The sequence below is a fragment of the Muscardinus avellanarius genome (genome assembly GCF_963383645.1).
Source record: "Muscardinus avellanarius genome assembly, chromosome: 10".
In the NCBI taxonomy this organism is placed as follows: domain Eukaryota; kingdom Metazoa; phylum Chordata; class Mammalia; order Rodentia; family Gliridae; genus Muscardinus; species Muscardinus avellanarius.
The window spans coordinates 82,607,620-82,623,917 of record NC_137796.1 but is presented as its reverse complement, the minus strand read 5'-3'; the positions used below and the strand labels follow the sequence as shown (position 1 = coordinate 82,623,917).

Below are 16,298 nucleotides of genomic sequence, written 5' to 3'. Positions count from 1 at the left end.
AAACAAAAAACAAAAACCCAGTCCTCAATTGAAGGTAGTAAAAGGGGGGATATAGTGGGGTCATAAATGAGACTTGTGTCCTGATAAGGGAGGCCCAGGGAGCTGCCTGCCCTTCTGCCCGGTGAGGACACAGCTGGAAGGTGCTGTCCTTGAACCAGGAAAAGGTCCTTACCAGACACAGAATCTCCCTTGACCCAGCCTCCCAAGCCTCCAGCAAGGTAAGAAATAACCCAGTGCTTGGTGTTTCCTTACAGCAGCCCCAGCTGACCCCGCCGGGGGTGATGTGCAATGTAGTCATAGCAACCAAATCAAAGGCCAATCAGCCCCCTCTGCTGTTGATACCAGTTTGAGTTTGTTTTTGTCACCTGAGACCAAAAGGCAGAGTCTGTTGTCCTCAAGCCAGAAACCCAGACCTGATGGGAAGCCTCCCTTTTCCTCCCCTGTCTGTATCAAATCAGTTTTCTGTCTGTCTGTTTCTCTCTCTCTCTCTCTCTCTCTCTCTCTCTCTCTCTCTCTCTCTCTCTCTCTCTCTCTCTCTTTGTGGTAGTGGGAATTGAATCCTGGGGTGTTCTACCACAAGCTATACCCCCAGTCTTTTTTATTTTGAAACAGATCTCATTACATTGCCGAGGCTGGCCTCAAACCTGCGGTCCTCCTGTGTCAGCCTGCCAAGTCCTGGGATTACAGGCATGTGCCACCAGGACTGGCTTCAGCTTTTTCCTTTTTGTCTGTTTGGTTTTTGGTACTGAGAGTGGAGCCCAGGGCCTTGAGCATGCTAAGCATATATCCTACCACTGAGCTATACCCTAGCCCCTAGTTGTTCTTTAAAGAGGCCTTTCATGAGCCAGGCGTGGTGGCACTTGCTTGTAATCCCAGCAATTGGGAGGCTGAAACAGGAGGATCACAGTTCACAGACAGCCTCAGCTACTTAATGGGGCCCTTTGCAATTCAGTGAGACCCTGTTTCAAAATAAAGAATAAAAAATAGGGCTGGGGGTATAGCTTGAAGGTAGAATGCCCCTGGGTTCCATCCCCAGTATCACAATAAATAAATAAATAAATAAATAATAAAGGGGGCTTTTGTAGGCTCCAATGTAAGGTAATACTCAAGCTGGGCGCTTGTAATCCCCGCGCTTGGGAGGCTGAGACAGGAGGATCGCACGGGTTCAAAGCCAGCCTCAGCTACTTAGTGAGGCTCTCAGCAACTCAGCGAGACCCTGTTTCCAAATAAAGTATAAAATAGGTCTGGGAGTATAGCCCAGAGGTAGAAAGCCCCTGGGTTCCATTCCTGGTACCACAAAAAAGAAAAAAAAAAAAAGGTGAATACTCCAGTTTTCCCCAAGCAGCCTGCCTTTTCCTGGAGAGCAGTGGGTCATTTCCTCACCATCGGTCTGTGCACAGCTGCTGGGCATGTGTGCCACTTCGCCATGTGTTTTACTTGTGTGTCACCGGTGCCCAGGCCCGTGTGCGGCACACAGTCAGTGCTCGAGAAATGCATGCCAAGGGCTGAGCGGTGCGCCAAGGTGACCTTGGCCGGGCGGGGAGGCAGGCGCTACCGGCGCCCCGCAACTCACCATACTTCTTATTGAACAGGTCCTGGACTTGCTCCCTCAGGGTGTTGGCGATGTCGATCCGCGAGAGTCTGGAGTCGTAATTTTCTGCAAAGTGAAAACAATTATGGATTTCGGCTGTGAGATTAAAAGGCACTTGGCGACTTTTAAGGAATATGATTTTCTAATTATGGGGAACTCCTTCTCTGGCAATTAGCAGATCCTTGGAGCGGGCCCCTCAGAGTCCTTCAGAACTCCCATCTTGACAGAGATGTGTGTTTTGCCGGAAGGACGCGCGCTGTTGCCACAACAGCGACGAGTTGGAAATTAAGTTAATTGTTGACATTTGAAAACCACCAAATTAATAAATAAGCCCTGGAGGTGAGCGGTACCATGACAAGTGGATTCCTGTGGCCCGGGTGGACGCAGGGGGACTTGGTTAGGCTGAGGCGGGGGGGTCAGGATGGCGGGGCGGGCTGGCTCAGGGGAAGCCCCAGCAGACGGCCCAGGTGGCGGTTCCCACGAGGGCAGGATGCTGGCCAGGCAGCGCCTGTGGCCACAGCTCTCCCTGGGGGGCTGATTAAGGACCCCCTCCTCTGTGCCAGCACGCACAGTATGTTCTCTTTTTTTGCAGGTTTAGGGATGGAACCCAGGGGTATTCGACCTCCGAGCAACACCCCCTGCCCTATTTTTTATTCTTTATTTTGAAACCGGGTCTCACTGAGTTGCAGAGGGCCTGAGTAGCTGAGGCTGTCCGCGAACCGCGACCCTCCGGTCTCAGCCTCCCGAAGGCCGGGATTACAAGCCTGCGCCGCCACGCCCGGCAGCTCTAAATGCCCCAGGAGGTGGCGGAGGGACCGGAGGCCCTGAGCAGTGGTCCCTGGGATTTGGTCCTCTGTCTCTGGGTTCCCCCAACGCCAGGGGGAGCCTTTCCTGCCTCTGGCCTCGCTGACCCACCTGGAGATACCCATCCTTGCGGACTCCATCATGGTTACACCGCTGGTCCCTTAGGGCTGCCCCAATGTGGGAGGCGGGCAGTCATTCTCAGCCATGTACCCTCAAGGATGGCAGAGACGGGGCCTCCCCTTGGGCGGGGGCTCCTGAGGTCCAGCGCATCTCCCCTCAGACCCTTCCTGTCCTGGGTCTCGGGTGGTCCTGCTCCATCTTTCACCCTCCCTCCTTGCCCTGGTGCCTCTGGGCCCCTCCACTTTTAAAACGGCTGACGGCCGAGCCTAGCGGTTGGGCCACTCCTGCCCAGACATATGGTGGTCTGCTCCCGTGCCCTGGGCCCAGCTCATTGACCCTCCCTCCCCGAGCCTGGCCCGCCCAAACCCGGTCAAGGCCATGTTGCTGGGACAGCTGACTCAACCTTACCTTGGAAGCCCTGTCTCTTCAGGCTCTCGTCCACAAGAGGGTCCCCGGAATCCCTCTCTGGGGGCGGGGGAGAGAAGCCAGGGTAAGGAGGAAGCTCCCGGGACCCAGGTGGAAGTGGTGATGGGGGCGAGCCCGGGGAGGTGGCGGGTGGGGGGGGGACGCCGGGGAGGCCGGGATGGAGGAAGCGGAGAGGCCTGGCACCCGCCCGTGCCCGCCCGCACCAGGGCCCGTGACGGGCTACCTTGGCTGTCCAAGACGGGCTCCTTGACTCCGTCGGTGAGCAGCTCAGGCCTGGAAGACACAAGCAGGAACGGCCGTGCTCTCACCAGGTATCCCGGGCTCGCCCAACACATCTCTGCAGGGGGTCCCCTGGCTCTGGTCAGGCCAGGCCTGGGGTCCCCGCTGCACCAGAGCAGCTGGCCTTGACCCACTTGGGCACCTGGGGGCTGCTCTCGGCTGAGGATCCAGCCAGCAGCAAGACCCTCTGCAGCCCTGGCCTGGCCGGCTGGTACCTGCACCCTTGGTTCAGGGACAGGGGTGCAGAGCAGGCCCAGTGTTGGAGGTTTCTATCTGTGGGTGAGACTGCCAGAGAAGTGAGTTTTCTGCCCCAGGGGTGGTCAACCCAAGCATGGCGAAGACCCTGCCCGGGAGTGAGGACAAAGCCAGGCACTGCCCCAGGCTGGAGGCAGGATGAGGATGAGGAGTTGGCACTCTCTGGCAGTGCGCAGTCCCTGGACAGGTCAGGGCTGGGAGTGGGGAGGCTCAGCCCAGCCAGAACCAGTCTCAGGAGCTGGAAAAGGCCCAAGATTGCACCTGGTCCTCTTCTCCTGATGGGGAAACTGAGATCCAGAAGGTGGGAGTCACTTGCTGCAGCCACCTTAGGAAGCTGGAAGTGAGGGGACTTCTGGCTCCCAGACCAGAGGCTGAGGCCCCCGCTGAACATCTGAGCACCCAGTCATGGGGAGTGAGGGGGAGTGGGGCTCCAGCCCAGCAGGCTCCTCTGCAGTCTGCAGCCACCAGGGAAGCTGCCTCTCTTCCCAAATGTGGGGCTGGGAATGCCACTGGGGCTTTTGGTTTTTATTTTCTGCAGTGCTGGGAGAGGAAGCCTAGGCCTGGGACATGCTAGGCAAGTGCTCTACCACTGAGCTGCATCACAGCCCTTTTTTTAAAAATTATTATTAATTTGTTTGTTGATTCATTCATTTATTATTTGGTGATGGGGATTGACTCCAGGGGCATTCTACCTCCAAGCCACACCCCCAGACTATTTTATTTTTTGGCACTGGAGATTGAACCCAGGGGTGTTCTATCTCAGAGCTACAGCCCCAGGCTTTTTTTTTTTATGGTACTGGGGATGGAACTCAGGGACATTCTACTTCGAAGCTATGCCCCCAGACTATTTCTGTCTTTTTTTTTTTTTTTTTTGGTACTGGGGTTCCTGGAAGCCCTTCTATCTCCAGGCTACACTCTCAGACCTATTTTTAAAAATATTTTTTATTTGGAAACAGGGTCTCTTAAGCCAGCAAGGCTGGCTCCGAACCAGCACGATCCTCCTGTCTCCGCCTCCCAAGAGCGGGGATTACAAATGTGTGCCACCACATCCAGCTATTTCTTTTTAAAATTTTTGAAACAAGGTCTCACTGAGTTGTAAAGGGCTTTGCTAATTAGCTGAGGCTGCCTGAGAACTGCAATCCTCCTGTCTTAGCCTCCCGAATGCTGGGATTACAAGCGTGCGCCAACATGCTCGGCTACCAGCTATTTTTTTTTAACTTTATTTTTTATTTTGAAACAGGGTTTTGCTGAGTTACTGAGGTTGACCTTGAACCTGCAGTTTTCCTGTTTTAGTTTTCCAAATACTGGGATTATAGGCATGAGCTACCACACCAGGCTCTTTAAAAGAATTATTATTATTATTATTATTATTATTATTATTATTATTATTATTTTGCAGTCTGGGGATTGAACCCAGGGTCTAAGCTATACCCTTAGCACTTTTTTTTTTGGTTTTGAAACAGGGTCTTGCTAGGTTGCTGAGAATTTCATTACTTTCTGAGGCTATCCTCAAACCTGAGATTATTTTATCTCAGCCTCCCAAGTACTGGGATTATAGGTATGTGCTACCATACCAGCCAATACTCTGCTTTTAAAAAATAAAACAGAGCCAGGCATGGTGGCGAATACTTGTAATCCCCGCGCTTGGGAGCCTGAGACAGGAGGATCGTGTAGGTTCAAAGCCAGCCTCAGCTACTTATGAGGCTCTCAGCAACTTAGTGAGACCCTGTTTCCAAATAAAGTATAAAATAGGTCTGGGAGGACAGCCCAGAGGTAGAAAGCCTCTGGGTTCCACCCCCAGTGCCACACACAGACACACACAGACACACACACCAAAACAAAACAAAAACAAAAAACCACAAAACAGAAAAGGGCTTTGCCAATCCAAGGAGAAGTGGCAGGTTAGTGCTGTTCCTGGGTCTGGAGTGAGCCCCATGGAATCCCCGTGGACCTCGCCAGGCCTTACCTCTTGATGACAAACTGGATGCTATTGCTGGCTTCCAGAATCTTCCGGAGCTTGGCGATCCCGAAGCAGTTGGGCCTGCGAAGGGAGATGCCTTCCGGCAGCCCCACCACAAACAGCTCCTCGGGGTGCATCAGGAACTTGGAGTAGGGCACCTTGACTGGCTCCGAGATGCCGATGGCTTTGGCTAGAGAGACACAGCTGCTGTGGGGCCACCCAGAGCTGCATGGCCACAGCCTCAACCCCGTCCGCCATGTCTGCGGGAGGACCACAGCTGCCAGGGCTGACCTGCCACCTTTTTCCTTTCAGTTCTGGAGACTGACCCCAGGGGAGCTCTACTGCTGAGTTACATTCCTAGCCCCCCTCTTTTATTTTGAGATAGGGTCTCACTAAGCTGGTCAGGCTGGCCTTGAGCTTGTGATCCTCCTGCCTTAGCCTCTCAGGTTGCTGGGATGACGGGCATGAACCACATGTCAGGAGATTTTCTATTTTACCTTTATTTTGAGCCAGTTTCAACCATTCATTCATTCATTCATTCATTCATTCATTCATGGTACTGGGCATTGAACCCAGGAGCATTTTATCAAGCTACACTCCCAGCTATATTTTATTTTGAAACAGGCTTTCACTACGTTGCTGGGAGTCTATGATGCTCAGGGTGTGACTACGTGGCTGAGGCTGTCCTCAAAACTGCGATCCTCCTGTCCCAGCCTCTCAAGTACTACAGGTATGCACTCCCAGGCTCGGCTTTATTTTGAGCCAATTTTAGCCTTACAGGAGAATCAGCCAGATCTGAGAGGCCCAAGCCAGGCTCTGCCTCTCAGTAGCACAGGGCCTCAGGCAAGTCGTACCACTGGGATGAGTGAGTGAGCCAGTGAGCTGAACAGCAGGTAGCACCCTGGAGGATGGGGGTGTCTGGCAGTCCTTGGGTCTCCACAGGTGGGATAACTGTGGCTGAGGATGTGGCGGGTCCCAGCCCATCCTTGTCCTAGGCACACCCAGCTCTGTGCTCACCGTATTGCGTGTTGAAGAGGAGCTCCACCTGCTTTCGCAGTGGCCGGATCACATCCCCGTGGCCATCTGGAAGGCAAAGGCAGTCTGTCAATCACCTTGAGCACCCTGCTCCGCCCGCCTAGCTCTCCCTGCGCTGGGAATGAAGGGATGGGTAGGACGGGGCAGAGGCAGGTAATCTATGTCTCAAAAATGGCAGCTCCAGTCCACAATGCCTGGCCTTATGTACTTGATTACAAAATCACCCTGCACGGAGACCTGGAATGTGTTGTGGCCTAGGAATGGCCATGGGTCTTTCTGGGTACTTAACACTAGATAAGCTTGGCTAGCGACTTCACTAGCTGATAGAAAGTGAGTCTGCAATTTGAGTATCTGACCACCAGGTGGCAGCGGGCTTTTGTTGCTACTTCCTGGTTCTTGCCGCCAGGCTGGGTCTGGGGAAGGGACATTTTTTTCTCCCTTTGACAGCCAGCTATTCCATTCCAGGGGCAGACGCTCCAAAGATAAAACAGATCCCATCCTCACCTTGGCCTCCTTTCTTTTTTATTCCCATTCTCAGCAGGGAGGGAATGAACGGTATATTTGACACAAAGCCCATGTTATACTTTCAAGGTCTAAATCCTACTTGCCCAGGAAGACTAGGCTCAGAAAAGCAGCAAAACCAAGGGCAAAGGCTGGCAGTCGCCTTTACAGGACGGAGCTGCTGAAGCTCTGAGCAGGTGGCTCCTTGCTCTAGAAGGCAGGTCTGTATCGCCTCCCACCCTAAGAGTGGGACTTTGCAGAAAGATGGGGTGGAAAGGTAGACAGAGGCCAGGCGGGTGGCAGAGGAATGAAGCGCCGGGCGGGAGCAGGAGGGTGAGACGCGGGCGGCTGGCGGGGACAGGGCCTCACCCTCCACCGCGGGCCTCTCTTCGGGTCTCGGATCCTCGATGGGGCCTTTGTCTGAAAGAGAACAGAGGATGCTGGGAAGACACGTTTGTCACCTCCTGGACCCTGCATTGCCACGGCTTCCAGCCAGGGGTAGAACAGCAGGCTGGAGACCCAGCTCTAGAGCACAGCACCCCAGATGGGATTGGGGCACCCCGTTTCACTTGGGAGCCCAGCCGGGTCTCCATGCAAAGGGACCAAAGGGAGACCATGCAATCTGCGCCCCCAGGAGCCAGCCCCGAGCCAGGGTGTCCTAGGGGTTGAAGACACGGAACAAAACGTCCTGTCCTCTTGGTGTGACGCTGGCGGTGACATGTGATGATTCTGGTGCCCTGACTGAGCTGGAGGGGGCAGTGAGAGGCAGGTGGGGTGTGGAGCCATGCCCGTTAGGGCGGGCCAAGGGCCTCTGACAAGGTTTGGACTAGCAACACTAGGAGCTCAGAAGATGCACCAAGACTATGGGCCCCGACGTCAGCACCCTGAACTCAAGAGCCGCTGCAGTCTCTCTGACCTCGCCAGCGCCCCTGAATCCTTGCACCTTCTCTCCCAAAGTGCAGGGAGGGCTGCCTCTCAAGAGTTCTCCAGAAGGAATGTACCTGAATAGCGCCCTCCGCCTGCACCCCAGGTTGCTGTGTGTTCCTTTTTATTTTTTTCTTTTGGTAATAGGGATTGAGCCCAGGGACATTCTACCTCCAGAACTACAGTCCTAGCCCTATTGCATTTTTTTTTTTAAATTTTGAAACAGGGTCTAGCTAAGTTGCTCAAGGCCCTTGCTAAGTTGCTGCAGCTGGCCTTGAACCTGCGCTCTTTCTGTGTCAGTCTCCCAAGGACTGGGATTATGGGCGTGCACCATCATATCTGGCTCGCCATGTGTTCTCTGTGACCATCCGTCCTCCCTAAAAACCATTCACTCTTCCTCTGAAATTAGACCTTGTCCCCTTGGAGGGGGCGCAGAGTGGCCGAAGCTCCTTGGATCGGGGTGCTCCTCCCCCGTGACACTGCCATGTGCCTACTCCACGTGAGGGCTTTCAACACTGGAAACGTCGGGACGGGAGCTCGGACTCCGAGGGTGGCTCTGGTGTGCCGTGTGGCCAACTCTTTTCTTTTAGTACTGGGGGGGGGGGTCAAACCCAGGGGCATCTTACCTGACGGCCATACCCCTGGCCTTATTCATTTCTTATTTATTTATTTACTTATATAATTTGGTGGCATTAGGGACTGAACCCAGGGGTATTGTATTTCTGATACATCCCCGGCCCTATTTTATTTTTTGAAACAGGGTCTTGCTCAAGTTACTGAAGCTGACTTCAAACCTGTGATCCTCCTGTCTCAACCTCCCAAGTACTGGGATTACAAGCGTGCGTCAGTACGCCCGGCTCCTTTTTTTATTTTGAAATAGGGTCTCACTAAGTTGCTAAGGATGGCCTCAAACCTGCAAATCCTCCTGCCTCAGCCTCCTGAGTACTGGGATTGAAGACACGCACCACACCTGGCTGCCTTTTCTCTTTATAAATGGATTCTCGTAGGTATTTGTGACTGTGAGGGACCGCTGACTAATAAAGCTTTATTATATATATATATATATATATATATATATATATATATATATATATTTTTTTTTTTTTTTTGTGGTGGTGGGAATTAAACTCAGAGGTGTTTTACCTCTGAGCTACATCCCCAGCCTGACTTTCATTTTGAAACAGCATCTTGCTAAGGGTCTCACTAAGTTGCTGAGGCTGGCCTCAAACCTGTGATCCTCCTGTCTCAGTCTCCCAAGTACTGGGATTAGAGGTGTGTGCCATCACCCTTTGCTGCCTATTTTTAATGGCCGCACTGTAGTCCAACAGGAGGATCCTGCCTCTGGCCCCTTGGCAGATGGACGAGCTCTTCCCAGAATTTCTCTTCACTTTCAGCACTGCCCAAAACATCTCTGTGCAGAAAATGTTAACGACACTACGGATGCCACTTCCTAGGACGGGATTCTTAAGAGCCCCTAGAGAATGCTCATTTTTTTAGGACTCTTCCAAATTTCCATCAAAAACAATTTTCCAAATTTGCAATTTTTTGGGGGGGAGGTACTGGGGATTGAACCCAGGGGCATTCTACCTATAAGCTACGCCCCCAGTCATCTTTATTTTTGAAAGGTGCTCTTGCTAAGTTGCTGAGAGGGTCTTCCTACATCGCTGAGTGGCCTTGAACCTGTGATCCTCCCATGTCAGTCTCCCAAGTGCTGCAATTACAGGTGTGTATCATCATATCTGGCTTTATTTTTTATCTTAAGACAGGCTCTTGCTAAATTGCTGAGGCAGGCTTCAAATTTGCAATCCTCCTGCCTCAGCCTCTGAGTGGCTGCAATTAGAGGTGTGTGTTACTGCACCAGGCTACACCTGCCTTTTTCATAGAACAGTATGAAATTGGAATTCTCAAGCTGGGCGTGGTGGCACACACTTGTAACCCCAGCATTCGGGAGGCTGAGACAGGAGGATCGCGGTTTGCAGACAGTTTCAGCTACTACTTAGTGAGGCCCTTTGCAACTCAGTGAGACCCTGTTTCAAAATAAGTAATAAAAAAAAAAAAAATAAGGCCGGGCGTGGTGGCGCACGCTTGTAATCTCCGCGCTTGGGAGGCAGAGACAGGAGGATCAATCGCACAGGTTCAAAGCCAGCCGCGCGCGCTAGCTTAGGAGACCCTGTTTCCAAATAAAAAAAAATGTAAAAATAGGTTTGGGAGTGTAGCTCGGAGGTAGAAGGGCTTCCAGGAACCCCAGTACCACCAAAAAAAAAAAAAAAAAAAAAAGGGCTGGGGTTGTGGCTCAGAGGTAGAATGCACCTGGGTTCCATCCCAAGTACTGAAAAAACAAAAAACAAAAAAAAACCCCAAAAAACAACCTCTATGCTGGTTTCCTGTTTTCCCCTTTCCCCTCCCTCAGGAGACAGAGGTTAAACACTCCTAAACTAACAATTTAAAATTCAAAATGAAGCCAGCCTGGCGTGGTGGCGCACGCTTGTAATCCCGGCATTCGAGAGGCTGAGACTGGAGGATGGCAGTTCGCGGCCAGCCTCAGCTACTACTTAGTGAGGCTCTTTGCAACTCACTGAATGAGACCCTGTTTCAAAATAAAGAATAAAAATAGGGCTAGAAGTGTAGCTCAGAGGTAGAATGCCCCTGGGTTCTATCCCCAGTACTCCAAAAAAGAAAAAGAAAAAAAAAAAAGAAAGAAAATTCTACTCCTTCCCTTCTGTGACCAGTCACGGTTAATATGCTGGCACACTAAAAATATCGAATAAAACTGGTCAGCGGCACAGGCTGCTCGGTAAACTCAGTACTTGGGAGGTGGAGACAAAAGGATCACCCCATCCAAGGCCAGCTTCAGACACTCAGCCAGACCCTAAGCAATCGCAAGGCCGCATTTCAAAATAAAAACTAAGCCGGCACCCGCCCCGCCCGCTTGTCATCCCTGTGCTTGGGAGGCGGAGACAGGAGGATCGCGCAGGTTCCAAGCCAGCCGCGCTGGCGTAAGAGACCCTGTTTCCAAATAAAAAATATAAAAATAGATCTGGGAGTGTAGCCCGGAGGTAGAAGGGTTTCCAGGAACCCCAGTACCACCAAAAAGAAAAGAAAAGAAAAAAAAAAAACAACAACGACAACAAAAAACTAAAAGACCTAGGAGTATAGCTCAGACACAGAATGCCCTGGGTTAAATCCCCAACACCTAAGTAAACAAACAAAAAACGGCTGGGAGCATAGCTTAGAGGTAGAATGTCCCTGGGTTCAATCCCCAGTACCATAAAGAATTGCACAAAATGACCTTTGGGTTCTGTGTATATGTGTAGGTGTTTAGACTTGCAACCCATGCCCCAAAATATCATGCATTTGTAAATATTCCAAAATCAGAGGGGAAAAAAATCCGAAATCCAGAAAACGGCTGGTCCCGAGATCTCTGGATAAGGGATGCGCTCAACTGTGCTACTCTGCTCCGTATCCAGACCCTGTACTGGCCCACGTGCCCAGCACGGCACAGTATCGTTTATGTTCTCAGAATGTCTGAATCCTGCACTTATTTCTTCCCTACTGGATATTTCTGTGTGTGTGTGTGTGTGTGTGTGGTACTGGGGACAAAACTCAGGAGCATTCTACCTGAACTACACTCTGAGCCCTTTTTTATTTTGAAACAGGGTCTGGCTATGTTGATAAAAGTAAATAGCTGAGGCTGGCCACGAACCGCAATCCTCCTGTCTCAGCTTCCTGAATGCTGGGATTACAAGTGTGCGCCACCACGCCCAGCTTTGAATATGAGGTTTTTGAGAGTTCTTTGTACACTGTTCATTTTCCTTTTTTTTTTTTTTTGGTGCTGGGGATTGAACCCAGGACCTCACACGTGCCCAGTAAACATTGTTCTAGTTAGCTAAAGCTCTAGTTACACCGTTCATTTCAACCTTGCCTACAGGTGCTTCTGCACAGTACAATGAGGCCACCCACTCTCACCCCACCTGCCCCAGCCCACAGGGGACATCACGTACAGGGAAATGAGCACCAGCCCTCGAAGCCTTCAAGCTTCCCAGCCTGGCTCCGTCTCCTATTCCCAAACTCGTCCCAGCAGTATCCTCTGCAGTATCCGCTCACCTTCTCTACTATTACACACACAACATCCCTTTTGTGGTCATTCCCTTTGAAAACTGTGAAGTAGCTGCAATAATTTTGATTTTTAGTATCTAGAACAACATCTGTGGATGATTGCTGGAAATGGGAACTGGGTACAAGAGATTCATTAAACTTGTGTGTGTCTTTGGGGTGTAGGGGCACTTTCAATTTTGTGTGTTTTTGAACATTTCCAAAATAACGTGAGAAGACCAAAACATATTAAACTTAGCCCCTGCCCCTGTCCGCATTCAGCTGTCTGTCCCCCACAGCACGTGCCACGTCTTTTTGTCTTCCTCGTTAGTTTACTATTTCTGCATGGGGATGTCAGCCCTGCAGGAAGCCTGTCTGCTTGGCTCAGGGCTGTCCCCCGCACAGGACCTGCTGCACAGTAAGTGCTCAGTAAATGGCTGTTCAGCGAATACTACTTCAGGAGCCCAATGTGGGGGGCTCCCGAGAAAAGATATATAACTCATTAAAAATGAAGTCTACCCCAAGTTTTCCAACAGGAGCCAGCCTGGGCAGGAGCATCAGAAACAAACAGGCTAAGCACCCCTAATCTGAAAAGCTCCAACCCGAACTTGGCGGGCACCGATATGCTACAAGTGGAAAATTCCAACCAGGGAACTTTCATGCACAAAACTAGATGAAGTTACCTTCAGGCTGTGTGTATAAGGCACAGATAAAACGAATGAATCTTTTTTTTTTTTTTTTTTTTGCGGTACTGGGGATTGAACCAGAGGCATTCTACCTATGAGCTAAATCCTCAGCCCTATTTTATTTTTTAACTATTTATTTATTTATTTATTTATTTGTGGGTTTGGGGTTGAAACCCAGGGACATCTGACCTCCGAGCTACACCCCCTGCCCTATTTTTTTTTATTCTCTATTTTGAAACCGGGTCTCACTAGGTTGCAGAGGGCCTCACTAAGTAGCTGAGGCTGTCTGTGAACACGATTACAAGTGTTGCGCCACCACGCCCGGCTTTTTTTTTTTTTTTTTTTGAAACAGGGTCTCACTAGGTTGCTGAGACTGTCCCTGAACCTGGGATCCTTTGTCTCAGACTTGCAAGTACTAGGATTCAAGGTGTGTGCCACCATGCCCGACTCCTATTTTATTGTTTCATTTGAAACAGGGTCTTGCTAAGTTGCTGAAGCTGGCCTCGAGCCTGTAAGCCTCCTATCTTGGTCTCCCAAGTACTATCGCTGGCATGCATCACCACGCCTGGTAAAAACAAACAAATTTGTGTTTAAGCTTGGGTCTTATCCTCAAGTCATCTAACCATGTATATGCAAATATTAAAAAAAAACCCAATAATCCAAATTCCAAACACTTCTTGTCCTCAACATTTCAGATATGGGATGCTCAGCCTGTCCTGAGCTTCCTCTAATAGAGGAAACAGCTAGAAAAGCCTGGGGTCCTCCCTCTCCCTGGTACGCCAGCCTGGCCCACACTTACCAGTCAGCATCTCCATCCCATATCCGGAATCTTCTGAGGGCAGGTGCCCAGGCATCAAGTCTGTCATTTCCTCTGAGGTTGGTGAAGGGTCTGGAGAAAAATCTCCAAATGACAAAGACATCTTTTGCATATCCTACCTTGGTCACAGCCCCTCAGGGGTCCCTGGGTGGCAGCATGTCCACACCAGGACCCTTGAGGGAAGGCCCATCCTAGGGTGCTGGGAGGGCAGGGGTCATGGCCAGTGCTATCACAAGCTGGGCAAGACTCCTGGTGGTCACCCCCTTGCTGATTCTCCAGGGACCAAGTATCTTTTTACAGGTGTGGAGTGAGGTATGGGGTCTCAGGGTCTGGGGTCAAATTCAGACCCTCTCACTCCAATGCTGTCTGCTCTCCCTTTTCCAGCCTGGCTAAGTCCAGGGTAGCCAGGCCAGAGACCAGGCGCCTGGGTGGTGTGACCTTTGGGAAGATCAGAGCTGGGAGCAGCAGCCCCACTCCACGAAGGCAGGCCGGAAGGACAGATATTCAACATCTTGCTGTGGCCACAACCCACGTGCAGAAAACGGCCTGGGGACCTCTTCTTGGCCAGGGCAGGACCTCAGGGGGCAGATGGGGAAAGCGCTGGGTCCTCGGGATCAGCCTTGACCTCTGTCCCTTACCTGGGACCTTACCTGGGATGGTAACCTGAATAATGTCCAGATCCTCTGGCTCAATTTTGATCGGCCTCAGTAAGCCCAGCTCCCCAGAGGTTCCTGTAAGAGGAAACCAGAGGTCCGGTCAGGTCTGCGTCTGCGCTTGGCCAGGAGGGCAAGTCTTTCCTGAATATTCTGTGTCTCACTTGTTAGTGAGCTCCTAGGAAAAGTCCTGTCAGCTCCCTGGTTCCCACCCAAACTGGAAATAGAGGCTCAGGCAGGCCCTTGGGGGGCCCTGACCTGGTGCCCCCAATTTGCAGACCTGGCAACTGAGTCCCAGAGGGGAGGCTGTATATCCACAGACCCACTGGGGCGAGGGGGGCAGAAGTATCCTAGCACTCCAGAATCAGGTCTGAGCTGGTCTCTCCCCAGGCCTGGGGCTGGGGCTGCCCTCCTGGCCCTCTGGCACCATGACCCTTACAGGAGTCCTGCCCCTTCTCACCTGGCCCGCAGTCTTCCAAGATTCCGCCCTTGTCTGACCTAGGAAAGAAGCCAGGAAATGGAACGACCAGTGTCAGTCTCATCCAGCACCTACCTAGTCGGGAGCTCAGTTCAAAGCACACTCCATCCACACCACTCCTGCTCCCCAGCCCCTAAAGGATGGGGCTCCCTGCCCTTCTCCAGCGAGATTTCCAGGGTCACGATCTCAAATGCCCCACTGGTGGAGCTCCAGAGCCCAAGGAGTTGGGAGAGAACTAGCAGGGGCCACGAATAAATGGCAGGGGGCACCTGGCCTACACACGAGGTCTTTTTCTTTATTTTCTGTAGTACTGGGGATTGAACTCGGGCATTCCACCTCTGAGCTACACCCCCAGCCCTATCTTATGTTTTTATTTTGAAACAGGGTCTCCCTGAGAGCTAGCAATTTGCTGAGGCTGTCCTCAAACCTGCAATCTCCTGTCTCAGCCTCTCACGTATTGGGATTCCAGGCGTGCCCCAACATGCCCGGCTTTCACATGGGTATTCTGGTGCAAATAGTCCATTCTTGTTTCTCAGGAGCTCAGACCCAGGGCCTTGGAACCCAGGACGGGTGGCTGACCCAATCTCTGTGTTTAGGGAAGGCTTCTGAGAGAGGTGACACCTGGCTTGTCCTGAGGGGCGAGTCCCTGGGTGGAAGGGAGCAGGTGGGTCTCCTGTTTCCCTGCAGATTCTCCCTGGCCCTCGCCCTCCCTGTGGGCACCACCACCCCAGCCAGAGCCGGCACGTGGCCTCACCGAGCAGTCCCTGGCAGGTCCAGGACGGCGGCCCGGGAGACCTCTGCAGAGGTGTCCTCCGGCGGGCTGGCTGGCTCCAGCTTCGTGGTGTCTTTGGTAAACTTGTTCCCTATTGGGAGAGTTGGGGATGTGAGGAAGAAGGCTCCCTGACTTCTGTAAAGTTCCTGAGGGCATCCAGGGTCGAGGGGCGCATGGCCTCTGTCTCTCCTTGTGGACTTTGCATCTGGCCAGCAGCCGGGAGTGGGTCCTGGGGAGACACCTCCTCTGGAGTTAGAAATAGCAAATAACCTCAGGCCAGAGGAGGCCACTGGTTGGGAGGACAAAAGGCAGGAAGAAGGAAAGGGAAAAGTCAGGGAGGCTCAGCCCTGGGGGAGCCCCAGGCTCCCCACAGCTGAACCGCAGGACCACGTGTCCATTTGGTCACACCAGGACTGGGAGAAGGGGCTCTCCTATCACCCCTGCTTCACAGATATGGAAACGGAGGCCCAAGGTCACAAAGCTGGTGGGAGGCAGGGCTCAAACGGGGCCTTTGGAATGTCCCATCCTAGGACTGGTACAGCTTTTGCTGTCTTGGGCAGAGCTCACTTCTTTCCCTGGTAAGGCCGGCCCTCTGGGCTGTACTGGCTGGGTGTGCTGCCAGGTGGCACCACCGTCAAGCTGGGCTTTAGTTCCCTTATCTGTGTATGGGACAGAACAGAACTGCCTTCATCGGACTGTTAGAAAGATACGCTAACGGCTCAGAGAAGCCAGCACCAACATTTATTGCTGGCTGCATCCCGGGCATCCAAACTGCAAGGGGTTGCAGTCTATTAATACCAGCGAGCCGGGCCACGTCTGCTCCGGGATGCAGAAGCTCACAGAGGGACGTCAGAGAATGGTGGAGGTGAAGGCAGCTCAAAGGCTCCAGGTCGTACCAGACGGAA

General features: G+C 52.1%; 1 protein-coding gene across 2 annotated transcripts in view; it reads right to left on the bottom strand.

The window, feature by feature from the left end:
* The window catches only part of GTF2IRD1 (GTF2I repeat domain containing 1), a gene marked incomplete at both ends in the record, with an annotated part of 67,636 nt that overhangs the window by 26,779 nt on the left and 24,559 nt on the right, over positions 1-16,298 (bottom strand). The window contains 10 exons of one of the 2 annotated variants that reach the window (XM_080703002.1): positions 1,574-1,657; positions 2,924-3,002; positions 3,145-3,214; positions 5,442-5,625; positions 6,453-6,518; positions 7,341-7,391; positions 13,473-13,562; positions 14,141-14,221; positions 14,604-14,641; positions 15,376-15,484. In XM_080703002.1, coding sequence (XP_080559128.1) covers positions 1,574-1,657; positions 2,924-3,002; positions 3,145-3,214; positions 5,442-5,625; positions 6,453-6,518; positions 7,341-7,391; positions 13,473-13,562; positions 14,141-14,221; positions 14,604-14,641; positions 15,376-15,484 — 852 coding nt within the window. The remainder of the gene's footprint in view (positions 1-1,573; positions 1,658-2,923; positions 3,003-3,144; positions 3,215-5,441; positions 5,626-6,452; positions 6,519-7,340; positions 7,392-13,472; positions 13,563-14,140; positions 14,222-14,603; positions 14,642-15,375; positions 15,485-16,298) is intronic. The other variant, XM_080703003.1, reaches the window with a different exon arrangement.